This window comes from Eschrichtius robustus, chromosome 11, assembly GCF_028021215.1.
Source record: "Eschrichtius robustus isolate mEscRob2 chromosome 11, mEscRob2.pri, whole genome shotgun sequence".
NCBI classification, from domain to species: Eukaryota; Metazoa; Chordata; class Mammalia; order Artiodactyla; family Eschrichtiidae; genus Eschrichtius; species Eschrichtius robustus.
Genome location: NC_090834.1, coordinates 71,561,723 through 71,587,683, shown reverse-complemented (window position 1 = coordinate 71,587,683; position 25,961 = coordinate 71,561,723). Strand labels below are relative to the sequence as shown.

At 41.7% G+C, this 25,961-nt stretch overlaps 1 protein-coding gene across 2 annotated transcripts in view; it reads right to left on the bottom strand.

Moving 5' to 3' along the window:
• Positions 1 to 25,961, bottom strand: part of SPON1 (spondin 1) — a 269,321-nt gene that overhangs the window by 231,520 nt on the left and 11,840 nt on the right. For both annotated transcript variants that reach the window (XR_011075438.1, XM_068555753.1), the window contains exon 2: positions 18,195 to 18,301. Coding sequence is in view for 1 of the 2 variants with exons in the window: in XM_068555753.1 (XP_068411854.1) it covers positions 18,195 to 18,301 (107 nt within the window). In the remaining variant the exon portion in view is untranslated. The remainder of the gene's footprint in view (positions 1 to 18,194; positions 18,302 to 25,961) is intronic.

Here is a 25,961-nt window from a genome sequence, read left to right as displayed (position 1 = left end):
TACCAAAGGGGGAAGCAGGAAGAGGGATAAATTAGGAGTTTGAAATTAACACACACACACTACTATGTATAAAATAGATAAACCATACTACTAAGAGAACTACCTATTCTTTGTATACAGCTCTGATTGGGGAGGAGGGAGTGTATTGTCACTTTATATTTGTTTATTTTATTAGAGTCCCCATTTTCTTCTTTTAAAAAAAGAAAGAAAGAAAATAGATAAACAAAGACCTACTGTATAGCACAAGGAATTATATTCAATATCTTGTAATAACCTATAATGGAAAAGAATCTAAAATATATATATATATATATATAAATTTATATAAGAGTAAATATATATGAGAACATATATATTCTTTTAGATTCTTTTCCATTATACGTATATATTTGAATCACTTTGCTGTACACCTGAAACTATCACCACATGGTAAAATCAACTATACTTCAATTTAAAAAATGTATATTAAAAAAAAGAAACCATAGTTCAGCAATAAAACAGAATCACAGGACTCCTAGTTCCTCCTCCAGGAATATACATAACAACATGATACATATCTCTGAGTTGTTTTGTAGAAACTAAGACCCAGGTGGAAGATGCTGACTACAAGCCCATAGACCCTAGACTGGTTGGAACCAGAGACTGATGATTAAGATTCCTGAAACATCACCCTGTTACCTGAACACCAACCAATTAGAAGAAAGTACATGAGCTGATCAGGTACCCTGCAAACCTTACTCCTAATGTTGCCTTCAAAAACCTGTCCCTGAAAGCCAACAGTGTCTTTTGAGCACAAGCTGCCCATTCTCCTTGCTTGGTGCCCTGCAATAAATGCTGTACTTTTCTTCACCACAACCCAGTGAGATTAGATTGGCTTTGCTGTGCACCAGGTAGGCTGACACAAGTTCAGTTCGGTAACAAGAGGAGAGAGAAGAGAGGAGAGGGCAGTTAAATGAAGAGATAGTAAAGGGTTCAATGCACCGGCCATCTACCACCCAAGGCTGAGCATAAGGCCTCAGAGTCCTACTCAGCCCTTCATTTGTCCCTGAACTCAAGTGATAAAGAACTCTGGCTACGCTTCTCTATAATGTCTGTGGCATTCATCTCGTGATAGGTGGGCCTTGTAATCTCTCACTGATGCTCTTGCCACAATCTCCTAACCAGCTTTCTTGTATCTGATTTTACCTTCTCCAAACTCTTCTAGATTGACAAGAGCTTGCAAATGCAAATCTAACTAAGATTTATCCCCCTAGTCTAAAACTCTTCAGTATCCTTCTCCCTTGCCAACAGACGTATTTCTGTTCACAGTTTGTAAAAGGATAAGTCTGTAGTCCTAAACTGGCACAGAAGGGCATTTAGATTCTGCCTTTCATCAGTTTCATCTCATGCTCTAGCATCCTGGAATTTCTTCCCATTCCCAGATAACAGCACTCTTTTCCATGCCTCCAATCCTTTGCTCATGCTCTCCCCTCTGCCTGGGCTGCCCTTTCTTCAGGCTTTGAGATTCAGTTAAAGATTAGCTTCTCCCATGCTCCCCTAATAATAATTGCTAATGTTCATTAAGTCCCCACATGTTAGTCATCACGTTACACCCTTTTCCTAGAATTACCTTATTTGAGTCACCCAATGAAGTAGGTACTATTATTCTTCCATTTCACACGGAGGGAAAAACAGGTTTAGAGAGGCCACAGAATGGAGATGTGGAATCAGAATTTGAACTTGGGTCTCTTAGGCTCTAGAATTGAACTCTCAACACTCTATAACCCAACAAGGCAAACGAGACCTTCCTTTGTGCTTCATAAGCCCATTGTGCATACCCTTAAGGTGCTGTGGTAATGACTATGAAAGTTATGATAGTTATGATAGCTAATGCTTAAGAACTTACTATGTGCCAAGGACTCTAATGATTGTATTTACAGGTTTGAACTCTTTATTATTTCAGACAAAGAAATGGAAGCTAGGAGGGCTAAAGTCTTACAGGTAGCAAGAGTAGAACAGGGTTTGAAATCCACGCTAATTTGAAAAGGCACAGTCCTAATTTATCCTATATCCCAGCCCAAGGTCTAGAACATGGATGTGGGCAACAAAACGTTTAAGTGAAGCATAAATGGGCATCATTATCATGAGACGGCACTTAGAGCCATAGCAATAGATGAGCCTGAGTGTAGAGAAAGGACAAAAAGGGTCATAGGACTGAGTTGGAAGAGTGCAACATCTGGGCAGTGGTTCTCACTAAGGGTGATTTCGTCCCCTAGGGGACATTTGACAATGTCTGGAAATATTTTTGGTTGTTGTTACTGGTTGTTGTGGGCGGGGGGGGAGGGCGTGCCACAGGCCTCTGGTGGGTAGAGTCCAGGGATGCTGTTAAACACCCTTCAATGCACAGCACAGCTGCTCACAACAAAGAATTATCTGGCCCCAAATGTCAATAGTGCCAAGTTTGAGAAACAGAGATTTAGAGGTCATATAGAGGGGAGAAGCAAACAAAGGCACAGCCATAGCCAGAAAGATAAATAAATAAAACCACACCCCCAATCCTTCCCTCCCCCACCCCTCTCCCCCTTGGCAGAGACTGGCACAACACGGTAAATCAACTATACTTTGAAAAAAAATAAATACATAAAGAAACAGATAAATAGATAGATAAATAAATAAAACCAGGAAGGCATGAGGGGAGAGTGTTTTAGGAAGCAAGTAGTGGTGAGCCATCTCTGGTGGAGAAGGATGTGTAAGGAGGACGTGACAACATGGAGGTCACTGAGGAACTGCCAAGAGCCACTTTGGTGGATAAAAGGGCTAAATGCAGCCTGGTGCGGGCTGAGAAGTGAATGGACAGTGAAGACATGGGAAAAACATGTGTAGGCACAGCTCTCTTGAGATGCTTCGTTCTGAAGGGGAGGCAGAGAAATGAGGAAGTGTTAGAAGAGATGTGGGGTATGGGGTCCTAGGACTTTTGGGGTTGTTTTATGATGGGAGATATCGGAGGCACTGCCGCCTCCCCAGCCTGGATTCTGACCAGCCTTCTCAATGGTACCCTGGTTTCCTCTCTCCATGGCTGGATGCCTGTGGCTTCCCATCTTCCACTGTACCCACAGGGTTTGCCATCCCTGGGAAAATCACACCACCTGCTCACTGACTCCTATAACCAGGCTCTCGAGGGTTGATGGAGAGAATTACAAATCTAGTCTGAAGGTTCTTCCTAGGAATGTGTGTTTTCTAAACTGGGTCTCTCTGCCATCAGGTAATCCTTGCGTCCATCTCTCATGAACTTCCTACCACATCCCTCCTGTACTTGTTTCCAGCCTCTTCCATCTCCTCAGTCCTCAGCTCTGTCCTTGCCCCTCTGCAGGTGAGCTTGCCTCTACCTACTTAAAAAAATGTTTGTTGAGCATCTTTCAGGCCAGGCTACAATCAATATGCTTATATATTTATTAAAAGGTGGTCTGTGGAGTACCTGTATCAGATTTACTTGGGTCCTCTGCTCCAACTCCTCATCCACTTAGATGCATAGAAGCAAATTCTCTGGGTTGGGGACCAGAGAGATGCATTATAAACAAGAACCTAGGAGATTCTGATGTTCACTACAATTTGAAAACCACTGTTATACATCATTTAATTTTCTCAATAATTCTGTGAGGGAGATATTATCAAAGTCAGAATTATATGGAGAGCATCCTATGTGAACTCTTACCTTCATTTTTTGTTCATACTCAAATTGTTATGTATTTTCACCAGTTTCCCTTGCCTTTGTCCTGTCTCAAATAAAGAAATCTCCCTCCCACCCCTGATCAAGACTACATCCTCTTTAAAAGGTTCCCTTTGATCCAAACTCTTCCCTCTTCCTCTGGTACTTTGATCTATCAACTAATGATGATGATGATGATGATGACGACGACAGTGGTAGTTATAATGGCTAGCATTTATTGAACATTCAGTATTAGCCAGCTACTGACTTTGATAAGTCTTTTTTATTTATTATTTCATCCGATCTTCAAATACTTCTTCTACTTCTTTCTCTCTTTCGTATTACCATTCATTATATGTATGCTACACCTTTGATTATTATCCCACTGTTCTTGGATATTCTGTTCTGGTTTTTTTCGTTCTTTTTTTCCTCTTTGCATTTCAGTTTGCAAAGTCTCTACTGAGAACTCTTCAAGCTCACTGATTCTTTCCTTGACCATGTCCAATGCACTGGTGATCTCATCAAAGGCGTTCTTCATGTCTGTTACAATGTTTTTTATTTCTAGCATTTCCTTTTGATTCTTTCTTAGAATTTCAAACTCTTTGCTTACATTACAATCTGTTCTTGCATGTTGTCCACTTTTAAAAATTAGAGTCCTTAGCATATTAATCATAGTTATTTAAATCCAGTCTGGTAATTCCGAAATCTATCATATCCAAGTCTGGTTCTAATGTTTGCTTTGTCTCTTTAGGCTGTGTTTTTTCTTGCCTTTTAGCATGCCTTGTAAGTTTTTGTTGAAAGCCAGACATAATCCACAGGATAATAGGAAATGAGGCAAATAAGCCTTTAGTGTGAGGTTTTATGTTCATCTGACTATGTATGAGTTAGCCTGTGCATTTAATGTTTGCTGTAGTATGGGTGTCAGAGGCTTCAGTCTCCTCCAGTGTCTTGATTTTTGTCTCCCCTATTATCTTTGGTTTTCTCTAGAAACTCCTTCTTAAATAGAGTTTATGCCTTGAAGCTCTCTTGGTTATAATCCACTGTTATTATACTAAAGCCCTGTTAATGTGATGGTCAAGTATTGGGAAGGGGAAGCAGTCTAGAATCCTATGATTAAATCTCAGGGGTTTTTTCCTTTTTTTAAAATCAGGCCATCGTCTCTGGGCGGGGACCTTTAGAAGAGTTTCTTGGCCTTTTTTTTTTTTTTACTCCCTTTATGTGAGACAAGAATGCTAGAGCAGGCTGGAGTTGGCTAATTGCCCTTCCCTCGGGTCACGTAAGGCTCTGGTAGTTTCCCTTGAGGGAAGATCTTTGTTAAGGAGAATGCTCTGGATATATTTCAAAATGGTTACTTTCCCCCTCCCTCTGCCTGAAACAGGAGAGGATTTTTCTCTGATCTTCACTGCGAGAACCTGGTAGGGGTCCTGGAGGTAAAATTCACAAACATGTAGTGATCCCCTGACACTGGGCTCCTAAGGAGTTTGACTATCAAGCTAGTCCATGCTCAGCCTGTAGTTGTTCATCAATTACTGTGTAAGTATTCTGATCAGTTACTGTCTGCAGCAGTTTCTGCTCCTGATAAGCTGTGATTCTCAGTGTTCTCTGTCTCTCCAGTTTGGGGGTGAGGAAGGGCAGTTTGCCTTGTGACCTCAACTCACTGATGGATCTAATTAGAGTTGTTGATTTTCAATTTTTCAGCTTTTTTCTTGTGAGGACAGGAGCGGTGATTTCTAAGTTCTTAACATGTCATAGCAGAAACTGGCAATCCTTATCTAATCGTTACAAATCTTTGAATTAGTATTATTCCAAATTGATAGGCAAGGTTAAATTAAGTGGCCCAAGCTTATGCAGTCAGTGAGAAGTGGAGTGACTATGTTGCCACTAAAATGATAAAAACTATACTGGGATTCAGGCAACGTCCTATGCTAGGATCCAGAAAGGCAGCTGCACAAGTACAGGCTGCTTTGGAAACAGGACAGGAGGTGTGGGTGAGCATGCCTCCTCATATGGGCACATGTGAGGAAGCCCTGGGATGTCAGCTGACTTTGGGAAGGAAAGGAGTGCAGGGTGGGGGCCAGAATCCTTGTCTTTACATAGAGTCAGTATCATTTCATTGTCAAAAAGAACAACGGGTTTTAGGGCTGAATTCAAAAAGGCACTGCTATTTATTAATTGCCTACTATGTGCCAGACACCATGATAGTGCTGAACAGACACAGTGCTGAACAAAGCAATGTCCCTACTCTTGTGGAGTTGACATTGCAGTGAGGGAAAATAGCTAACACACCAGCAAGCACATACCAACCATGGTGATCAGTCAAAAGAAGAAAACTCAACAGGGTAAATGGGATTAAGAGTTATGGGGGTATTGTTTTATAAAATATGGTCAGAAACGGACTCTCTGACCAAAGAGACCTCTGAGCAGGAACCTGAAAGAAGTGAGGTAGTGTGGGATTTAATGGATATCTGGGGGAAGAGCATCCCCAGAGGGGATGAGGAAATACACAGTCCTTGAAGCATGCATTGATGGCTTAGCTGAGGATACAGGCTCATTCAGTCCGCAGAGACATAGGCTGTGAGGACAGTAATTACCTATGTTGGATAAAAGATGCCAAATTTGAAGAATCTTGAAATGCTGAAGAGGTCTTGATTACAAGAAGGTAATTGCACAAGAATGGGATTTGCAAGTTGGGGTTTAGTAACCACGTGGTAGGTGGATGGGAACTTTTTCCAGCCAACACCTTGGCCTCCCCAAAATGAAGGACTAGGGGACAATATCGGATATCAGCTGGGGGTCAATGGGAGGGACAGTTTTGTGTCCAAGGGGAAAAACCAAGACCAAGTAACTTGACAAAGGTTACACATTCTCTCTAAAAGTAAGCTCTGAGCTAGGCTTCTACTCAAATTCCTACTTGATCAGCTGTGATAAATAGTGATATAACAATATATGTCAAGAGCCAAAAAACTATTTGATATAGAAACTTGGGACTCTATCCCATGGAAATGATCTAAAATCTAGAAACACAATGTCCATAAGGGCAAGGGTTTTTGTCTGTTTTGTCACAGCTATATTCTCACAGCCTAGAATATGCCTTGTACATAATAGGCTTTGTAAATATTTGTTGAAAATAAGTAAATGAATGAAAAGGTTTTCTTCATAAAAATTATTTATAATACTTAACAGATTTACCTAAATATGCTACCATAGGCTATTGTTTAAGTAAACTATGATCCATTTGCTCTTTGGATTTAACTATTTTAAGAAGCATACAGATGGCTTACAAGTTTGTAAAACCAGAATTAAGATCTATCCTATAAGGTAGTTAGATCTGGAATGAAGGCTTATCATTCTCATTCTAAAGATGAGGGGATTGCAAGGCCACACAGTGACTTATTGACATTTTTAAGCTACTTAATACATACATGATAAAAGTGCTTTGGGAGCAGTAAACATTATACATTGTCTGCTAAACAATTCTGTCATGTATTTGCAAATGACTTCCAGAGCTTTAGAAAAATAGATGTGGAAACAATGCTAGTTCCCATGCAAGAAAGCATGAGACCAGCTAATGCCAGCAAACAAGGGGGTAGGGCCAGAAATTCCAGCAGCAGTCATCCACCAATTTGGAAAACACTTATCAACTGGCCAGTGTGCCAAGCCTTCGTGAGGCCGTGGGAATACAGAGATGGCTGCAGCCCAGATTCCTGCCTCTTTGCAGAGTCTTGTAGGCAAATAGGGATTTAACACATCAGGGCTACACGGTGTGTGAAGAACTAGAATAAAGGGATATACCAAGTGTTTGAGAGCTCAGAGATGGGGTAGGGGGCACAGATTCTAAATGGGATGAAAGTAAGACACGAGTATCAGGAAACACAGAGGACATGGCATGTGAAGTGCTGTGAGATGATAAACCTGGTGTGATCCCTGGAACGACCCAGAAAGGATTTTAGGGGACCAAGTAGTCAATTTATGTCTGTCTCTCCCATACATCTGCCCCTGGAGCTACAAGAGATGCTCAATAGAGAAAATGGTACAGACTGCAGATGTTTTAATCCTTGCTTACTGCCATTTACTGGCTCTGTGCCTTTTGTCACATTTCTAATTCGCTCAGTGTTACCTTGCCTATAACATGGAGATGACAATAGCGCCTACCTCATGGGATGGGTCTGAGACTGATGGGAAATTAATACATTTATTTATTTTTGTGACAAATATTTACTAAGCACTTGCTGGTGGCAGATACTGCACCCGACACTGGTTGTGCAGTGGTGAAAGAAACAGACAGTCCCTGTTCTTGTGAAACTTATAGCCTGGAGTGAGAGAATGAAAATAAATGAAGCAACTAGACCGGTTAGTACCCGGAGGTGACAGTCATGGTTTCCTCCATGTGCTCATTCCCTGAGGTGTAGAGACCTTGTCAAGGTACAATTTGAATCCCATTTTCGGTGAAGCCGTTGTGTGGAGTAGGTCACAAAGCCAGTCATTGAGCCCAGCCAAACAGCTAGCACCCACGTGGAACAGAATTTTGTTTTTATTTACTGGGTACCATGTATCCACTGAAATTTTTCATTTTATGTTAGAGCCTCCCAATCATATTACAGTGAAGATAGAAAGAATTGAAGAAGTCTGTCTCTCTCCTCACTTGGTAGAGGCAGACAGACAGCTGGTGAGTTATACCTAAGATGAGATGTCTGCCACATCTACAGAGGGATGGAGTTTGTGATTCACCGGACACAGAAAGGTAGAAAGGGCTCTAGGCTGCTGACTCAGAAGGAGGAGACATTGATTATGTCCAGGCAATGTACTGGGCATTTTATATAAATTATCTCATCTGATACTCCAAACAATCTTTTTTTTTTTTTTTTTAATTTTTTTTTAAAGTATTTATTTATTTATTTATGGCTGTGTTGGGTCTTCGTTTCTGTGCGAGGGCTTTCTCTAGTTGTGGCAAGCGGGGGCCACTCTTCATCGCGGTGCGCGGGCCTCTCACTATCGCGGCCTCTCTTGTTGCGGAGCACAGGCTCCAGACGCGCAGCCTCAGTAATTGTGGCTCACGGGCCCAGCTGCTCCGCGGCATGTGGGATCTTCCCAGACGAGGGCTCGAACCCGTATCCCCTGCATTAGCAGGCAGATTCTCAACCACTGCGCCACCAGGGAAGCCCTCCAAACAATCTTTATCATGCCTATTTTATAGATGAAAGAACTAAGGTTCAGAGAAATTGACTTCTTCACCCAGTTGGTAGAGGCAGAATTTGAGCTCGCGTCTGCAAACTCCAAAACCCATGTTTTTTTCCAGACACCCACTGTACATTCTAAATAGAAAAGCGAAGCTAGAATTGGAAGAATAATGAGATACATGATCCTTTTGGAGGAGGAAGATCAGCCTAAAAATAGCGATGCTTTTTACTGTCATAATAAACTGTGTGACCACCGCTGATACTGTCAAATTCTAAATGGCCACCTCTAGAAAGAGAGGAGCTAATAAACACATATACTTGTGTGTGTTGTGTGTACACACTTAAAGTCTAGAAGGAAATATACCCAAATGCTAATAATGATTATCTCTAGATTATAAGATGACTAATTTTATCTCTTCTTTATCCTCTGTATTTATCATTTTCTCTATTTTCCATCACAAAACAAGGGTGTGCTCTGTTGAGAGGAATGATGCTCAGGTCCTGATCAGGCATCTGGTCCCCAGACTCAGGGCTTGCCTGCTTGGAAGGAAACTACTTGTTGTCCTTTCTGGTATCAGGCAACAGGGACCAGGGCTATGGCAGCCTGAGGACAGACATCCAGCCCAGGCACTCACATGCCATGCTGCTTCTCATTTTAAATGAGAAGCAGCAACTTTAAATGATTTTAAACAGCAATTAAAAAAAGAAAACTAAGTGTTGAAGAAGAGGTCTTGACATTGATTTTAAATATGTCCTTTTGATGGTTCCTTTAGGATCACAGCTCACAGAGGCATTTTACACCGAGTGACTTCCTGAAGGGAAGGGGCCAGCATAGCATGTCATCCATCCCCTGGTTCATTCATTTGTTCGTTCGTTCGTTCATTCATTCATTCATTCATTCGAGAAAACGTTTACTGTGCCTTCACTGGTCTCTATGCGCTTGTCAAAGTAGATACAATGAAACACTAAAATAGAGCAAGTTTTAAAAGACAGGAAAGATTGCTCTGTCATAGCATATAGGTCTTTACCTAAATGCCATTTTTCTTAGCAACTCACCATAACCACCATTTTAAATTGCATCTATCCATTCCAGTTGCTTTATTTTTCCCATTACCCCTATTACCTACCACATGCGTATTTTATTTATGTTGTATATTGTCTCTAATTCCCATATACTAGATTATAAGCTCTAAGTGTGTATTAAGTTCTGCATTTGTTTAGGTGCTTTTCCACTTTAAACTAGTTGAGGGCAGAAATGAAATATTGTTCACTACAACCAAAAATTAAGTATTTTAAATGTAACAAATGTCTATTACTTATTTTTTCTCATATTAATTTTCTAAAACAAAATTTAGTGTTGGAAAGTAATAAACATGAAACATGGTTTAAACTTCAAAAAAAAATAGAGGAAAGAGTATAGTGGTTTTCACACTATACTCTTTATAGACTATAAGAGAAGAGAAGAGTATAAGAGAAGATAAACCCTTTATCTTCACCCCTTGTCCACCTGCAAACTTCAAAACCGCCCAAAAGACAACTCAAAAGTTACTGTCTCAAAGAGACAGAAGACACAGAGATGGCCAACAGGCACATGAGAAGATGCTCAACGTCTCTAATTATTAGAGAAATGCAAATCAAAACTACAGTGAGGTATCACCTCACACCAGGCAGAATGGCCATCATCAAAAAGTCTACAAATAATAAATGCTGGAGAGGGTCTGGAGAAAAGGGAACCTTCCTACACTGTTGGTGGGAAGGTAAATTGCTGCAGTCACTATGGAGAACAGTATGCAGGTTCCTTAAAAAAACTAAAATAGAGTTACCATATGATAGTGATCCCACTCCTGGGCATATATCCAGAGAAAACTCTAATTCCAAAAGATACATGCACCCCAATGTTCATAGCAGGACTTTTTACAATAGCCAAGACATGGAAGCAAACTAAGTGTCCATCAACAGAGGAATGGATAAAGAAGATGTGGGGTGTGTGTGTGTGTGTGTGTGTGTGTATACACACACACACATACACAATGAAATATTACTCAGCCATAAAAAAGAATAAAATAATGCCATTTGCAGCAACATGGATGGACCTAGAGATTACATACTAAGTGAAGTAAGCCAGACAGAAAAAGACAAATATCATATGATATCACTTATATGTGGAATCTAAAAAAATGATACAAGTGAACTTATTTACAACACAGAAACAGAATCACAGACATAGAAAACAAACTTATGGTTACCAAAGGGGAAGGGGGAGAGGGATAAATTAGGAGTTTGGAATTAATAGATACACACTACTATATATAAAACAGATAAAAAACAAGGACCTACTGTATAGCACAGGGAACTATATTCGATATCTTGTAATAACCTATAATGGAAAAGAATCTAAAAAAAAAAATATATATATATATATCTGAATCACTTTGTTGTACACCTGAAACTAACACAACACTGTAAATCAACTATGCTTCAATTTAAAAAAAGTTATCATCTCTATAAATATCCTTTCTCTTCTCCCAAATCAGCTCTCACTCCTCGCTTCCTACAAATGATTGCTTTCTTATTTGCACACATGCAGCAATTATAACACTTAGTACGCTGCAATAGAGTTCTTTCTATACAAGTCTCTTTATGTCACAGGTAGGAAATGATCGCATTTCGAATAAACAGAGAAGACCACCCCAATACCCAAGGAAATAAATATCTAGGCTCTCCTATAATCCATTTTGTACTCCGCCAGTACACCTAGAATGCCAGGGTTGCAAAGTTCTACTGTAGATCTTGACCTACTAATTAACACCATGGACCAGGCCTTTATTCATCTTGGTATGCTCAGAGCCTAGTATGTTGCCTTTCACATAGCTGGTAATTAGTGCTTTTATTAGATCATCCCAACTAATATTTTTTGAGTGTCCACCATGTGCCAGGCACAGTGCTAGTTGATAGAAATACACTAGGGAACAAAACAGATACGGTTATGCCCTACAATTTGGTGTGGCAGAGCAATATTAAACAAATAATCCTACAAGCAAGTATATAAGTTGTAATAACCACCCTTAAGGAAAAGTAGGGTGCTATAAATGATATGGAAATATTTGAATAAACAAATAAATGAATGAAAGAAAGCACTGTATGTTTTATATGGTAATATCCATTCACTAGAAAGGTGTACTCTACAGGAAAAGAAAGAGAATATTATGGGCTATCTCAGGACGGATTAAGAATCCCATAAGACAATCTATGTGTTCATGCACCTATGATGCATACTGGGACCTCATTTGTGTTTTGTGGTCCTATCTCATGAATGACTCACTCTGAACTTACTTACAGGCAACTAAAAATCCTAAGATTCTTTTGTTGTTGTTTGTTTGTTTAACATGCTGCCATAAATCCAAATCGCTCTTCTTGTACAGGTGCAATAGGTTATTTGGCTCTAAGTAGGTAACTTTCTGTGTTCTTCCATTAGCTTTCATCTTGCTAGATTTGGTCTATCAGTTTGACCTGCCCAAATCCTGTCATGCCCAGCCCTGATATGGGAATATATGTTTCCCTTCATATCAGTGGGTGTGGCTACTCTGATGGAATGCCCATGGTTGTTGAAAAGAGTGCTGAGTGAAAATTTGGGAGAGGGCTGGGGGGCAGAAATCACCTTTGAAACATATATCAAAAATATAAAAATGTCCATATCCTTTGCATTTGTAATTACACTTCTGGGAATCTCTTCTAGCAAACTAATACCAAATAAGGAAAAAAACTTTATGCAAGAAACTTTTACTCCATTATTTATAGTAGTGAATAGTAGATTGAAAAATTCTAATATCTTATAAGGGTCACGATTAAGCTTAGGTGAGTGTAAAAAGTTTTCCTATAAAGTAAGAGAGAATTCCTAAGAACAGGCTTGCAATAGCAGTTTATTTTTAGAAAAGTGTGTTGAAAACTCATTTAGCATCTCACATGGCTCAGAACTCATTAGGAGCTAATAAATATTTATTGTTAGTGAAGAGATAATGGAAATAGTTTATAAACAGGTGATTAAGAATATGGAATAATTAGTTATTAAAAGATACTTGTTTGTATGTTATTGATAAGGAATCTTAGGCAAACATTCCTCTTTATAATGAAGCTTTCTTCCTTTGATTGGCAGACTATTCCCTAAACTAGTTGATGCATATAGGCCTTAAATTAAAAATAAAATAAAGTGATGGTGTTATAAACTAGCAGCTTGAATTTTAGTACAAATACTGTGCTTACAATTCTGTCAAACTGGAGTGCCGACTCTGTGAGGCGCACAGGGCAAGGTGCTGGGAATATAGCAGCAAACAAGACAGGCGAAAATCCCTGCCCCGTGGAGCTTACAGTTTAGTGGAAGGGGGCAGATGATGCTCAAGTCAACAAGTCAAATTGATAGCACGTCAGATGGCAATAAAGGCAACGGAAAAAAATTACGTGGTGGAGAGGGATAGGGAATTCAGCTCAGGGATAGAAGGGGGAATGAAGTTTCAAATAGGGTGATGGGGCACGCCCCCTGGGAAAGGGACGTCTGAGCAGAGACCTGAAGGAGGGAGAAAGAGCTGGGCAGTTGGCTGGGCCAGGAGCATTCCAGGGAGCAACTCGTTTTGAGCAGTACAATTTTAAAGGATTGGTGGATTACTTCTGTAGAGGGAGTCCAGCTGCTGCATTCCTTGTCACTTTCAATTAACCATGAGTACACCCAGCTAGCTCATCAGACTCCCGTGTCTCTCCCTTCTGGCAGCTGGGGACAGATACCCTAGTCTGTGCCAAAGCTGCCACGTTGGACCCGCAGCTGGGAGCAGAGAAGGCAGCCCCGCCCCTTTCTCCTGGGTCTCTGCCAGGGTGGTGAGAGCGGTAACCCTTACGCTCCCAGTCCCCAGCAGCCCCAGTCCCTCCCCACTGAGTCTAAAGGGGCATTAAAGTTTGCTTTAAAGTTTCTTTCGTACCTGGTGAGTCTGTGCTCTCTGAGTAAGGGCTCTCATTTAGAAGCAAAATCACCCGCTCTTAGAGTCACTTTTAGAATTAAGAATGTAATCTTGGGCTTCCCTGGTGGCGCAGTGGTTGAGAATCTGCCTGCCAATGCAGGGGGCACGGGTTCGAGCCCTGGTCTGGGAAGATCCCACATGCCACGGAGCAACTAGGCCCGTGAGCCACAACTACTGAGCCTGCGCGTCTGGAGCCTGTGCTCCGCAAGAAGAGAGGCCGCGATAGTGAGAGGCCCGCGCACCGCGATGAAGAGTGGCCTCCACTTGCCACAACTAGAGAAAGCCCTCGCACAGAAACGAAGACCCAACACAGTCATAAATAAATAAATAAATAAAAATTAAAAAAAAAAAAAAAAAGAATGTAATCTTCCACCAGATTTAAAGGGTATTAGAATTTTGTTGTTGATGTCAAGTCCTCAAAGCTGTCATATTTGGAGTGAGGGTGTTAACAAAGAAGTGTATCTAAATATTTGTTAATTGCCATGCATATATTTTTAAAATTACATCGGTATTTGTAGCTTCTGATCATCTGCTCACGTTCCAACTGATGACTTGCTGACTTTTTGCCATGCCTGTTGATATAAGGCACAATTACAAGGAGGATGCTGTAAGCTCCTTGAGGCCAGGACTATGTCTGTTTTTCTCACCATCGTAACCCCAGTGCCTACCTTAGTGCCTGGCACATCGGAGACCCTCAGTAAATGCAGATGAATAAATGAATGACTCCAAAGATGACAGCTTTGGTACAGAGAGAAAAGATGTTTATGCTAGAGTGGAGGGGGGCAAGCATAGAGAGCACAATGTCTGAAGCAGGAGAGGTAGGATGGGGCATGAGCAATGATTCTTCCCCCTCTAACTTCGGAGATACTGGGCACCCAAGTGAAGTGTGCATTTAATGCACAGGGCAGGGCAGGGTGGGGAGATGAGTGTGAGAAAATCACTGGCACAGAGTCCCTTCCCTCCCATTCCCCCACACTCCACCTCCATGGATGTTGGATTACTCTGGTCAATTTACTTAGCCCCTTGGAGACTCAGTTTCATCATCTGGAAAATGGGTATAACAATCCTGACTTCACAGGGTTGCTGTGAGAACTAAGTAGGATAACGTATATAAAGCTCTTGACCTAGAGACTACTACCATAAAAAAGTCATAATACACTCTCATTTTTTCACTTAACATGTACACATTGAGAGGCAGTATACATGGTTGGGAGCAGGGATCTGGAGCCAGGCTGCCCATGTTTGAATCCCAGCTTTATCGCTTAGAGCTGAGTGGTCTTAGGAAAGTTACTGAATTGCTCTGTGCCACAATTCCCTCATCTGTGAAAAACAGGACAACAATGCTTATCTCATGGTGTTATTCTGAGGATTAAGTCAGTTAAAAAATGTAAACCACTTAGAACAGTATCTGGCATACAAGCATTATGATTGTGTGCTAGGCATTTTTCATGTATGTTTCCCACTTTGATCCCTCTAGGGCTCAAACAACAGATAGGTTGATGTGATGGTGGAGAAGTTCATGTTGGATGAGCTGGATCCATGTCTCATGTCAACACTGGTTCTCAAACTCGAGTGGGTATTGGATTCACCCTGAGGGCTTGCTGAAACACAGGTTGTGGGAGCCCCACCCTCAGAGCTTCTGATTCAGAAGGTCTGGGTGAGGCTTGAGATCTTCCGTTTCTAACAAGTTCCCAGATGGTGTTGATGCTGCTGGTCCAGAGACCACACTCTGAGAACCACTGTGATGTAACAAGAAAGGATGTCAGAATCTCTAAGAGAAGAAGGAAGGATGGATGCATAAAGAGATAGGAGTTCTGGAACAATCCCAAATAGGACTGAGTTATGGGCACTAGTAGAAAGAATAATTTGTTCATTTATTCATTCAACATTTACTTACCGCCCACTGCAGGGCCCTGTATTCACCAACTGGTTGCAAGGACAAAGATTTAGCCAAGCAGAGAGAACAGTGAGCTGGAGAGGACTATCAATCTACTGAATTAAAACAGCATCAAAGAAAGAAGCCATGTCCCCACTGGCCTCACTCAGGCATCATTTTGTGTGTGTGTGTGTGTTTATCAGAATATACATAAAATTTACCATTTTAACCATTTTTAAGTGTACAGTTCATGGCATTAAGTACATTCATATGTTGAACAGGCATCACCACCACCTATCTCCAGAACTTTTTTCATCTTCCCAAACTGAACCTCCGCACCTGTCCAATAATTCCCTATTTCCCCCTGCCCCAATCCGCTGTACTTTCTGTCTCTATGAATTTGACGGCGTAGCTCATATAAGTGACATCAGACAATATTTGTCGTTTTGTGCTTACTTACTTCACTTAGCATAATGTCTTCAAGGGTCATCCATGTGATAACATGTGTCAGAATTTCCTTCCTTCTTAAAGATGAATAATATTCCACTGTATGTATACACTACATTTTGTTTATCCATTCATCCATCAGTAGACATTTGGGTTGTTTCTGCCTTTCGGCTCTTGTAAATAATGCTGCTATGAACATGGCTGTACACTATCTGTTCAAGTACCTCCTTTCAACTCTTCTGCATATATACGTCTAAGCATCATTTTAAAACAGATAAATTTTGTTTGGGTGAATATTAAGATCACATTTCCCATCTCCCACCCCTCACTTTTCCCTTCTTAGAACTTTATCCCTCCTGACACTCAGGTACCCAGATCTCTCAGCTGCCCCAATCTTATAAATCATTCACACCTCCAGGTAAATTAGAACAACAACAACAAGAGGAATATATTTTAGTGCTTTATGGGCTGAATGTATGCATGAATCTTCCTTTCCCTATAATGACAATCTTGCTGATGCACTGTCCAAACACACCTGTGCCAGGAGCTTGTTCTGTACTATAGGGAAGACATTTAGTCACTGGAATCAGACACCTGAGAGAGAAGCCTGGCCTTACTATTTACTATTAAATCACTTTAGGTAAGTGATTTAATCTCTCTAGCTTCAATTTCCTGATCTATAAAATAGGGATAATACTTCCTATCTACTTGGTTGCTGTGAGAATCAAACTAAGATAAACTAATTAAATTAAGATAAACCAAGATAAGGTAAAGCACTTAACCAAGTGCCTGGCATATGGTAAGTACCCAACAAATATTGGTTGTATCTGGGTAACTCCTTCAGATACATGCCAAGAAAGTTCCTGACATCTAGGTCCATAGAAGGACATTACAATGAGCATGGAATTAACAGTTCCACTAGGCCAGAAGTCCAGAATCCTAAACGCTGGACATTTTTTTAAATCACAGGATTCAAAATTACAACCTGCCCACAGGAGGTTAAAGATATTTTTGGATGGGGAAGATATTTTGGGTGCTCTGTGGAACCCACAAATTGTACCAGAATCCCCAGCAGCCAGCTATGGGTGTAAGTGTTCTTCTTGAGTTTTTTTTTTTTTTCTTCTGAGTTTGCAAATGCCAGATAAAAATGGATTCCAGAACAATGGAAATTTGAGATGAGAAATGGTTACCGCAGATTTGGCCGCGTCTCCTCCTAGGATCGCGCCAGTCATTTTGGGACATGTTCTGACAGCTTGCCGGCCTCTTTCTAAACCTCTGAGAGGGGGTGATGTTCCTGCCACTTCCCCTGGAAGAATATTCCACGGTGAAATATGACTCACTGGCAGGGCCCTTGCCTTTGAGATTCCCTTTCTTCTCCTGACCCACTTTCGTCTTGCTGTGCCCTTTTGTACAAAGTCAAACGAGGCCTCCCCTGGAGAAGGCTGCTCTGCAAGGACTGACATTTAAAGACCATTACCACCTCTTCAACTCGGCCCTGTTCATTTAGCCAAGCAAAGCATGTTTAGTTCTTTTAATCTTCCCTCATAAATCAATCTCTTCGTTCCCTTAATAGTCCTTCTCCTGTGCTTTGAACTCCCTCCAGTCTGGCCAGCCTAAGCTCTTGTTCCGTTTACACTTGAAAATTGCCAGTCAATTGAGAAATGGCCGCACAGGAAAAACATCCGTGCCTCGGCAGGGTTCTGGGAGCTCCCACCACGCTGGACTGTCTGCTGCCCAAGGTACTGTGAGCCCCAGAAGAGCCCTGCCTGGCGGCCAAGCCTCAAGGCCTTAAGGTAGATGCAAGGCATTTGCTGCCTACTCCGTTATAGGTCTTTCCATGGACCTGGCCCACCCGGCCAATGGTCAAGGGAATTGCATGAGAAGCCCCCTCAGATACCTGCCCCATTCCTTGCCCTCAGCCTCCTCGATCCGGCCCACCTTTCACTTGGCATCTACCTACTAGAGCGACAGGGGTCCCTGGAAAAGCCCAGAAGGGGTCTTACCTGGAAGGTGCCGGCATGGTCTTCCTCCTTGTCACCCTCTCTGTTCTCTTTGAGGGCGATCAATGTGAATCCTCTGAAGTAAGAGGGAGGGGCAGCTGAAAGTGTCACTGCAGAGACAGAAGAAAGCAGATGATAAGCCTAAGAATCAGCTGCCTTCCATTCGTCAAACGGATAAACGTTGAGTTCCCCATTAACATCCCAGCCCTGTGGGTAGCAGGGGCAGCTGTCAGTGGGAAAGGCTCATTCTGTAGAGTAGTGAAATCTCACCCTCTCCACCCAGCCCCCTCTCACATTTCAGAACCTGCTAAACGTCTGAACTACAATCTCACTTGGGAATTCTTGAATCAACCAAGGCTGAGGTGAGCTCTCTCTCAGTAACCACAATTTGACAAAAATAGTCCCTGGTCAGCAACTCTAGTCTTGACAGTTATCTAATGTTACACTTCCATAGATCAGCCCAAGAGAGATCCAGCTGCTTGCAGCACAAACTCCTGTAGGATGTGGCAAAACACATTTCCTATTTCTTGTGGGTACTCAGCTAGAACACATTCCCAGCCTCCCTTGCAGTTTGGTCTGCTGGTGCCCCAGTCCTACCGGTGGAAAGTGTGAACAGACATGATGCATGCCACTTCCTGCCTGGCCCATCCAAACTTTCTTCATGATTCTCCATTCTTCCTCTCCCATCTCTACCTGCTGAATGCAGGAGATCCAGCAGAGGACTCTGATGCCCCAGGAGAAGGATGGTAGAGCCACAAGATGTAAGGAACCTGGGTTTCTGAATAACCACACAGATAATCACTCATGGACCAGAAACATCCATATTATACTTGGCATAAACTGGAAATAAACTTATACTGTGGGGGATTGTTTGTTACAGCAGTTGGAATTATGAACCTACTTTAAACTCTTCCTTCCCACACTGACCCAGAGAACTAGGTATTCATTGAAATCTAGCTCAGGGATCTTAGCAATGATGTTTGCCCCTCCCTTTGTATCTACAATCTCCGGAGATGGAAATCCTTTATTGCAATTTTTGCACTGGATTGCAATTCTATTTTTACCAGCCTTCTCCACTGGACTGTGAGTTAATGCTGGAGAGGAACTGGGTTTTCAGTTTCTTTGTATCCCTATCACCTAGCACAGAGCCTGGCGTCTAAGAGATGCTCCATTCAAGCTTCTTGAAATTGATGTAAACTGAGGTCTAAATTACTGCCTACATTAAAATGCTAAGATTCTTTAAACATAAAATTATAGACTATTGGTGCTATCCTAAGAATCCTCCATTCCAAGCCCTCTAATTTCACAGATAGGACACAAAGACACAGAAATGTCAACAGACACACTGAAGGCAGTAAGACCATCCAGAGGCAGGCTTCGGGTCTGGCCCCCTCCCCAGTTTAGCACTCCACTCATTGCTCTACATACTGAGTATGTATAGGAATATCTATAGTGTGTGTATTCCGTAAGCGTTGACTAAGTTTTCAAAATTTAAAAATCAATTCATTGAACCTATAGTATTTACGTGATTCTGATAAGCAAACCCCTGTTGAGGAGCGGCATTTAGTCTTCTAGTTTCAGTCCTGAAAATGAAACATTCCAAAAGTCCAAAAATTAAAACCACCATCTAGGATAATTCAGCAATGGTCCGTGAGCCACCAACACAATGACATCTCAGAGAAGCACTTGGAGACACAAAGATTGCACGTCTCATGCTGTGATTGGTCAGTTCATCCCACAAAAGTGAAGGTGCATTCTGATTGGTGGCTACTGATGTCTATAAAAGGTCAGAGAGAAAGTAAGGAAGAGAGGATGAGAGAAAAGCACAAAGAAGTAAAGAAGAGTAAGAAATGTGGTTGCTCAGCAGTGGCAGGCAGAAAATGATGGTTATGATGTCAGGAGAAAGAACTGAGATCTCTGAGGGATAGACAGACAGCCTCACAGCAGTCTGAGGTTATCTAGGGTGGGGTGGGAGGGCTTTCAAGGCTATTCTACACAATTCTGGAGGAAGGGGAGCAGAGAACAAGAAGCAGACAGTAAAGGTGCTCTGCCCAGATCACCTCAAATTCCTCTGTACCGTTGTAATGTGACCCTGGTGCTGATGTGCCTTTGTTTCCAGAGGCCAGCACCTGCAGCTCGTCCCTGGTCACTGGAGTCTGCTCTGCCTAATATGAAAGGCCCAGCTACCTTGCATCAGGTGATGACAATTCTGAGGGGTACCTCAAAAAGGCCCTGCAGAATCAGAGCTCACTGGGGTCATGGGCTGGCAAGGCTTCTTCCTCCCCGTCCCAGTTCCCCACTCCCTTATTGGCTTCCCCTGGGAGCACTTCCTTAATACGTCAATTGCACCCAAATCCTCACCTGAGGGTTTGTTATGGGTTAAATTGTGTCCTCCCAAAATATATGTTAAAATCCTAACCCCAGGTTCCTGGAAATGTGACCTTATTTGGAAATAGGGTCTTTGCAGATGTAATTAGTTAAGATGAGATCATATTGGGTTAAGGTAATCCTAAATCCAAGATGGCCAGTGCCCTTAGAAGAAAAGACATGGAGACACACAGGGAAGAATGCCAGGTGATGACAGAGGCAGAGACTGGAGTGAGGCATCTGCAGGCCAATGAACAGCAAGGATTGTCACCAGAGGCTGGGAGAGGCATGGAAGAGACTCCCTGGGAGCCTCCAGAAGGAACCAACTCTGATGACATTTTGATTTCAGATTTTTAGCCTCTAGAACTGTGAGCAAATACATTTCTGTTAGGTTTAAGCCACCGGTTTGTGGCTCTATACATGGGAGCCCTAGGAAATGAATAATATCTGCTTCTGGGGAACCCAGCATAAGACAGACAGTCAATTTCTGCTGCACAGTCACTGCCTTCAGGCTACAGCTCAAACCCCATAGACTGATAGGCCCACAGACTCTGCCTTTCTGGACAGCTTCATCAGCCACATTTCCACTCCCTGCCACACTGCATTTCAGTCCTGGGACTCGCTCACTGGCAGCTTCCTGAAAAGCCATATCATTTCACCCTACAGTATTATTTCTTTCCATATGCTATTCATACGCTTGGAATGTTCTACCTCCTCCATTCCTAGCAAACGTCTTTAGAAATCAGCTAAATTTTCACCTTTTCTGTGATGTTTCCTCTGACTTCCCCATCAAGACCTGGGTGCTCTTTTTCCCTGGACTTTGTTAAGATTAAAAATACCTATACAATGGGCCTAGTAACAGCATTTACCTCAAAGTATCAGTGTAAAACATAAATAATTAATGCACTAAAGTCCTTAAATATGGTTGGCAGATAATAGGCACTTATTAAATATTAGCTCTTATTATTATCAGTGATGAGATGATCACATTAAATCATATTTTGTAAGTATTTGTTTACCTATTTGCGAGTCCTTCAAAGGCAAGAACCACGTCTTAGCTCAGCACAGTGATTAGCACAGAGTTGATATGTAATTACATTTACTGAATCGTGTTCATGGACTGCTATACTCAGGGTTGTAAAGATGTCAATTCTTCTCAAATTGATTTATAGATTTAGTGCAACTTACATTAAATTCGCAGCATGATTTCTGTGATATTGACAAGCCGATTCTAAAATTTATGTGAAAATGCAAAGGGCCAAGAATACCTAAGGCAATCTGGAAAAAGAAGGGCAAGGTTGGATGGCTTCTGTTACCAGATATTGAGACTTACGCAGCTATAGAAATTAAGCCGGTGTACCATAACAAGGAAAGAAAAATAGGCCTGAATAGTTTGAGGTCCAGATAAAGTTCCACAAATATATGTGAACTTGATTTATCATTAAGGATATACTGCAGAGCAGTGGGGGAAAGAAGATATTTTCAATGACAACTAGGAATACCATGTAAAAAAGGTGAATCTTGGTCTTTGCCTCACATCTTTCACAAAATAAATTTCATATGGATTGTAGAGCTAAATGTGAAAAGTAAAACAGTAAGGTTTTAGAAAGTAGCATAAGATAAAATATGAATGACCTTGGAGTAGGAAAGAGTTTTTAAACAGGACATAAAAAAAAAAAAACCACTGACAATAAAGAAGATGTGTAAATGGAATGGTATCAAAATTTTGCTTATCAAAAGACACTGTTAAGTAAGCCATGGTGTGGAAGGAGGTATTTGCAATCCATTTAACCAGAAATTGACTTTTATCCAAAATATATAAATTGACTTTTATCCAAAATACATAAAGAACTCTCTAAGACCAATACGGAAAAGATAGAGAACCCAAAGAAAAAAAATAGGGAAATCACATGAACTAATACTTCACAGAAGAAGGTGCCCAAATGGCCAATAAACATACGAAAAGGCACTGAACCTCATTTGTCTACAGGGAAATATGAATTAAATCCACAATAAAATACTACTGCATTTCCACTAGATTGACTAACCTTAAAAGGATTCACATTATCAAATGTTATTAACTGGAACTCTCACACACTATTGATGAACTGAATATGAGCAATTTTCCCTGGAAAACTCTTTAGCAGTATTTACTGAAGCTGAGCTTATACATACCCTATGACCCAGTGCTGCCACCCTTAAATCAACAGAAATGCAGACATATGTGCATCAAATGACACCTATCAGATGTTCATAGTAACATTATTTGTTTCCAGCTGGAAACACCCAAATGTCCATCAGCAGCCATGGATATATAAATTGTGGCCAGTCATAGAACTGAATGCCTTAGAGTAATGAAAATGAACAAATTACTGCTACCTACAACAACATGGGTAACAATCTCACAAACATAATCTTGAGTGAAAGAAGACAGACACAAAAGAATACAAAAAGTATGAGGACATTTATATAAAGTTCAAAACCAGGCAAAGTAATCTATGATCCCAGAGGTCAGGTCAGTGCTTACAAGTGTGGGAAAGGGGAGGCAGTGCTGATTTGGGAGGGCACAGGGGTGCTTCTGGAGTTCGGGTCATGTTCTATTTCTTGATCTGGATGCCAGCTGCATGAGTGTATTCAACAAGTGATAATTCACCAAGATGCATGATTTGTGAACTTTTCTGTACGTAAGCCTTGTTTTGAAAAGAATATTATTAAACAATCTTTCCGAATGGTAAGTATGCATCTTTTTGTATATCTGTGCAGAGCACTTAAAGGGCTACCCATAAACTCGGCTTCCTGGAATGATGCGTTCCTGTAAGTTCTAGAAAACTAAAGTTCTACTCTACATTATTAAATACAACGCAGAAGATGGAGGCTCTGGGGGCTGAACTTGTGTGGTGTTTCAAGCCATAATTATCAGTGGTGATGACTGTGTTAGACATATAATTTGAAGGAAGAGAGGAGACCCTATCCCTCTAGAGAAGCCCATTATATGACTCTCTCCTGAAATGAACAAATGTGCAGCATGTTCTGAGTCCCAGGAATGACTGAAGATGACTGCTTGGCAATAAATAATAGAATCTTCTCTCTAATGACTCCTCCCAAGTGCCTCCCAAAAGAGGCCATTAAGAGACCCAGGAAATTCAAGAAATAAGCTTATGAAGGATTAAAATAAAATTTAAAAAAGGTCCATTTGGAGCCATCCTGTGAGCACATACAGGGAACTGGTTAAAAGCAAAGATTTCAGGTTAGAATCCTAGAGCCACCACTTATTAAGTGTGTGACCTCTGGTGAGTTATTTGACCTCCCTGTTTCCTCGTTTTTTAAAAAATGAGATTAACGACATTACCTTTCTATAGGAATGTAGAGATGACTAAATAAACATTTACCACAGTGCCTGGCATATATAAAGGATCCAAAATTGTAAAGGATGATGATGGTGTTGCTGGTGATGTTGAGGATGAAGACGATGATCAAAATGATGATGATGATGATGATGATAAAGATCATGATGCTTAGCAAGCTCATTAACAAACAATGAGTTTCAGAAAGCTGGCCCTTGGGCACAAGGTTTGAACCTCCAGAGAAAAACTCTAGTAGGTGCCAATGTAGGACCACTGATGGGACTGCAGCAGAGATCATTGTCTTGGGGGATGATGGTCACAGGGCCAGGTTATGGGGAGATTTGGGTAAGTCCTTATAATGAACTGAGTCTTCTTGCAGTGGCTCATACCATAGACAGTGAGCCCTGTGAGGGTCTCTCAGCCCCTCCCACCCCCACATGATAAAGTTTTTCAACACGCCTTTCTTTCTCTTGAATACCTCTCACCAGTCTTAATTAAATATTTATTTGTGAATTATTTGTTAAATGCTGGTCCCCCCTGATCACTTGTAAGCTCTGTGAGAGCACAGACCAAGTCTGTCTTGAACTACGCCTCTGGAGACACAGAGGGAAAAGACCCAGCCTCTGCCTTCTGGGAGCACACAGCCTAACAGCTGGGAGAAAAGGACACATCGGCAGATATTTTTATAACATACAATGGGTGTTATGGAGGTATGAATGAAGTGCGCTGGGATCCCAGAGGAGAGGACATCTGAGTCTACTGGGGGAGTTAAAGGAAACTTCAAGGAGGAGGTGGCATTTGAGCTGCAAACTGAATGAGGTATAGGAGTTTGTCCAGTGGACAAGAGGAACAATTCCATCTCAGGCAGAGGGAAAGGCATGGTGGTCCAGTCTTGGCCTTGGAAACCAGAAGTAATTCTGTATTTCATTAGTTGCACGCTGGGAGGGAAGTGTTATAAGAGGCTAGGGGAGGAAGGTGAGAAGCGGGGAGATAGCAGGGCTTTGAAGACTTTTGGCTACGAAGTGCAGATACCACCCTGGAGGTGATGAGGAGGCACTGAAGGGTCTGAGTTGGGGAATGTCATATTCAGATTTGTGTTTTAGGAAGATGAGGCTAGAAGTTGTGTGAATATTGGATTACAGCCTTTCCCTAAAAACCAGCTCAGTGGCAAGGGCCTCTCTGGCCTGTTTGTATGAGGACTGATGTTTCACACAGGAGCCTGGCCTCAAATCTCCACCAAAGGTGGAGTTCTCCCCTCCTTATTATAGGAAAACACGAGTCCCATCTATTTCCCAAATAACTTTCTGAGCCGTTCAAATGCTGGTTTGTCAACCATCTAACATAAACTCCAGTGCATCTGCTATGCCTATCGCCATCACTGGATCTTGTCTAGGGCCATCACCCTCCCCACTCTACCTCTGGGTTTCGGACCCCTCCAGCCCCAGCCTCAATGAGAAGGTCCTGAACCAGATCCCAGTTCCATTACAAGGCCAGCCCCTGCCATCCACCTGCTATATGTTACTGAGATGCCCAGTCTCCCCGCCCCACACATCAGCCACAATGAACTTGAGCTTCTGCCTTAACTTGTAACATGGGATTAGTTATAAGGACTGCTGGAGCATTACATAAGTCATGGTGGTCCCCTCCCAACTCTGCTCAACTTGTGGAGCTCTGGGCAGCTGTAACTCACTTGCATACCTTACTTAGAAATTGGCAATTCAGCCCACCCAGCCAGGAGCAGGCAGGAGAAGATGCTGGTGACAGGCTGGCAGATAGGAAGGCAGGGCTAAAAGTCCAAGGGTGAGCAAGTGCATGTGGTGAGGTTGGATTATGCTGTTCGCTTGGATGACCTTCCTCAGTGAATGCTCCCAGCATTCCCCAGAAGAGATGAAATACCTCTCATTCCAGATTAAAGATCATGCATATTGCAAGTTGTAAGGGCTGTAGCTGTAGATGTACAATGGATGTAGCTAACAGACCTGCGTTCAAATTCCTCTCTGTTTACTACGTGTTACCTCGGACTAATTATTTAACTTCTCATTATCTCAGTTGACAATCT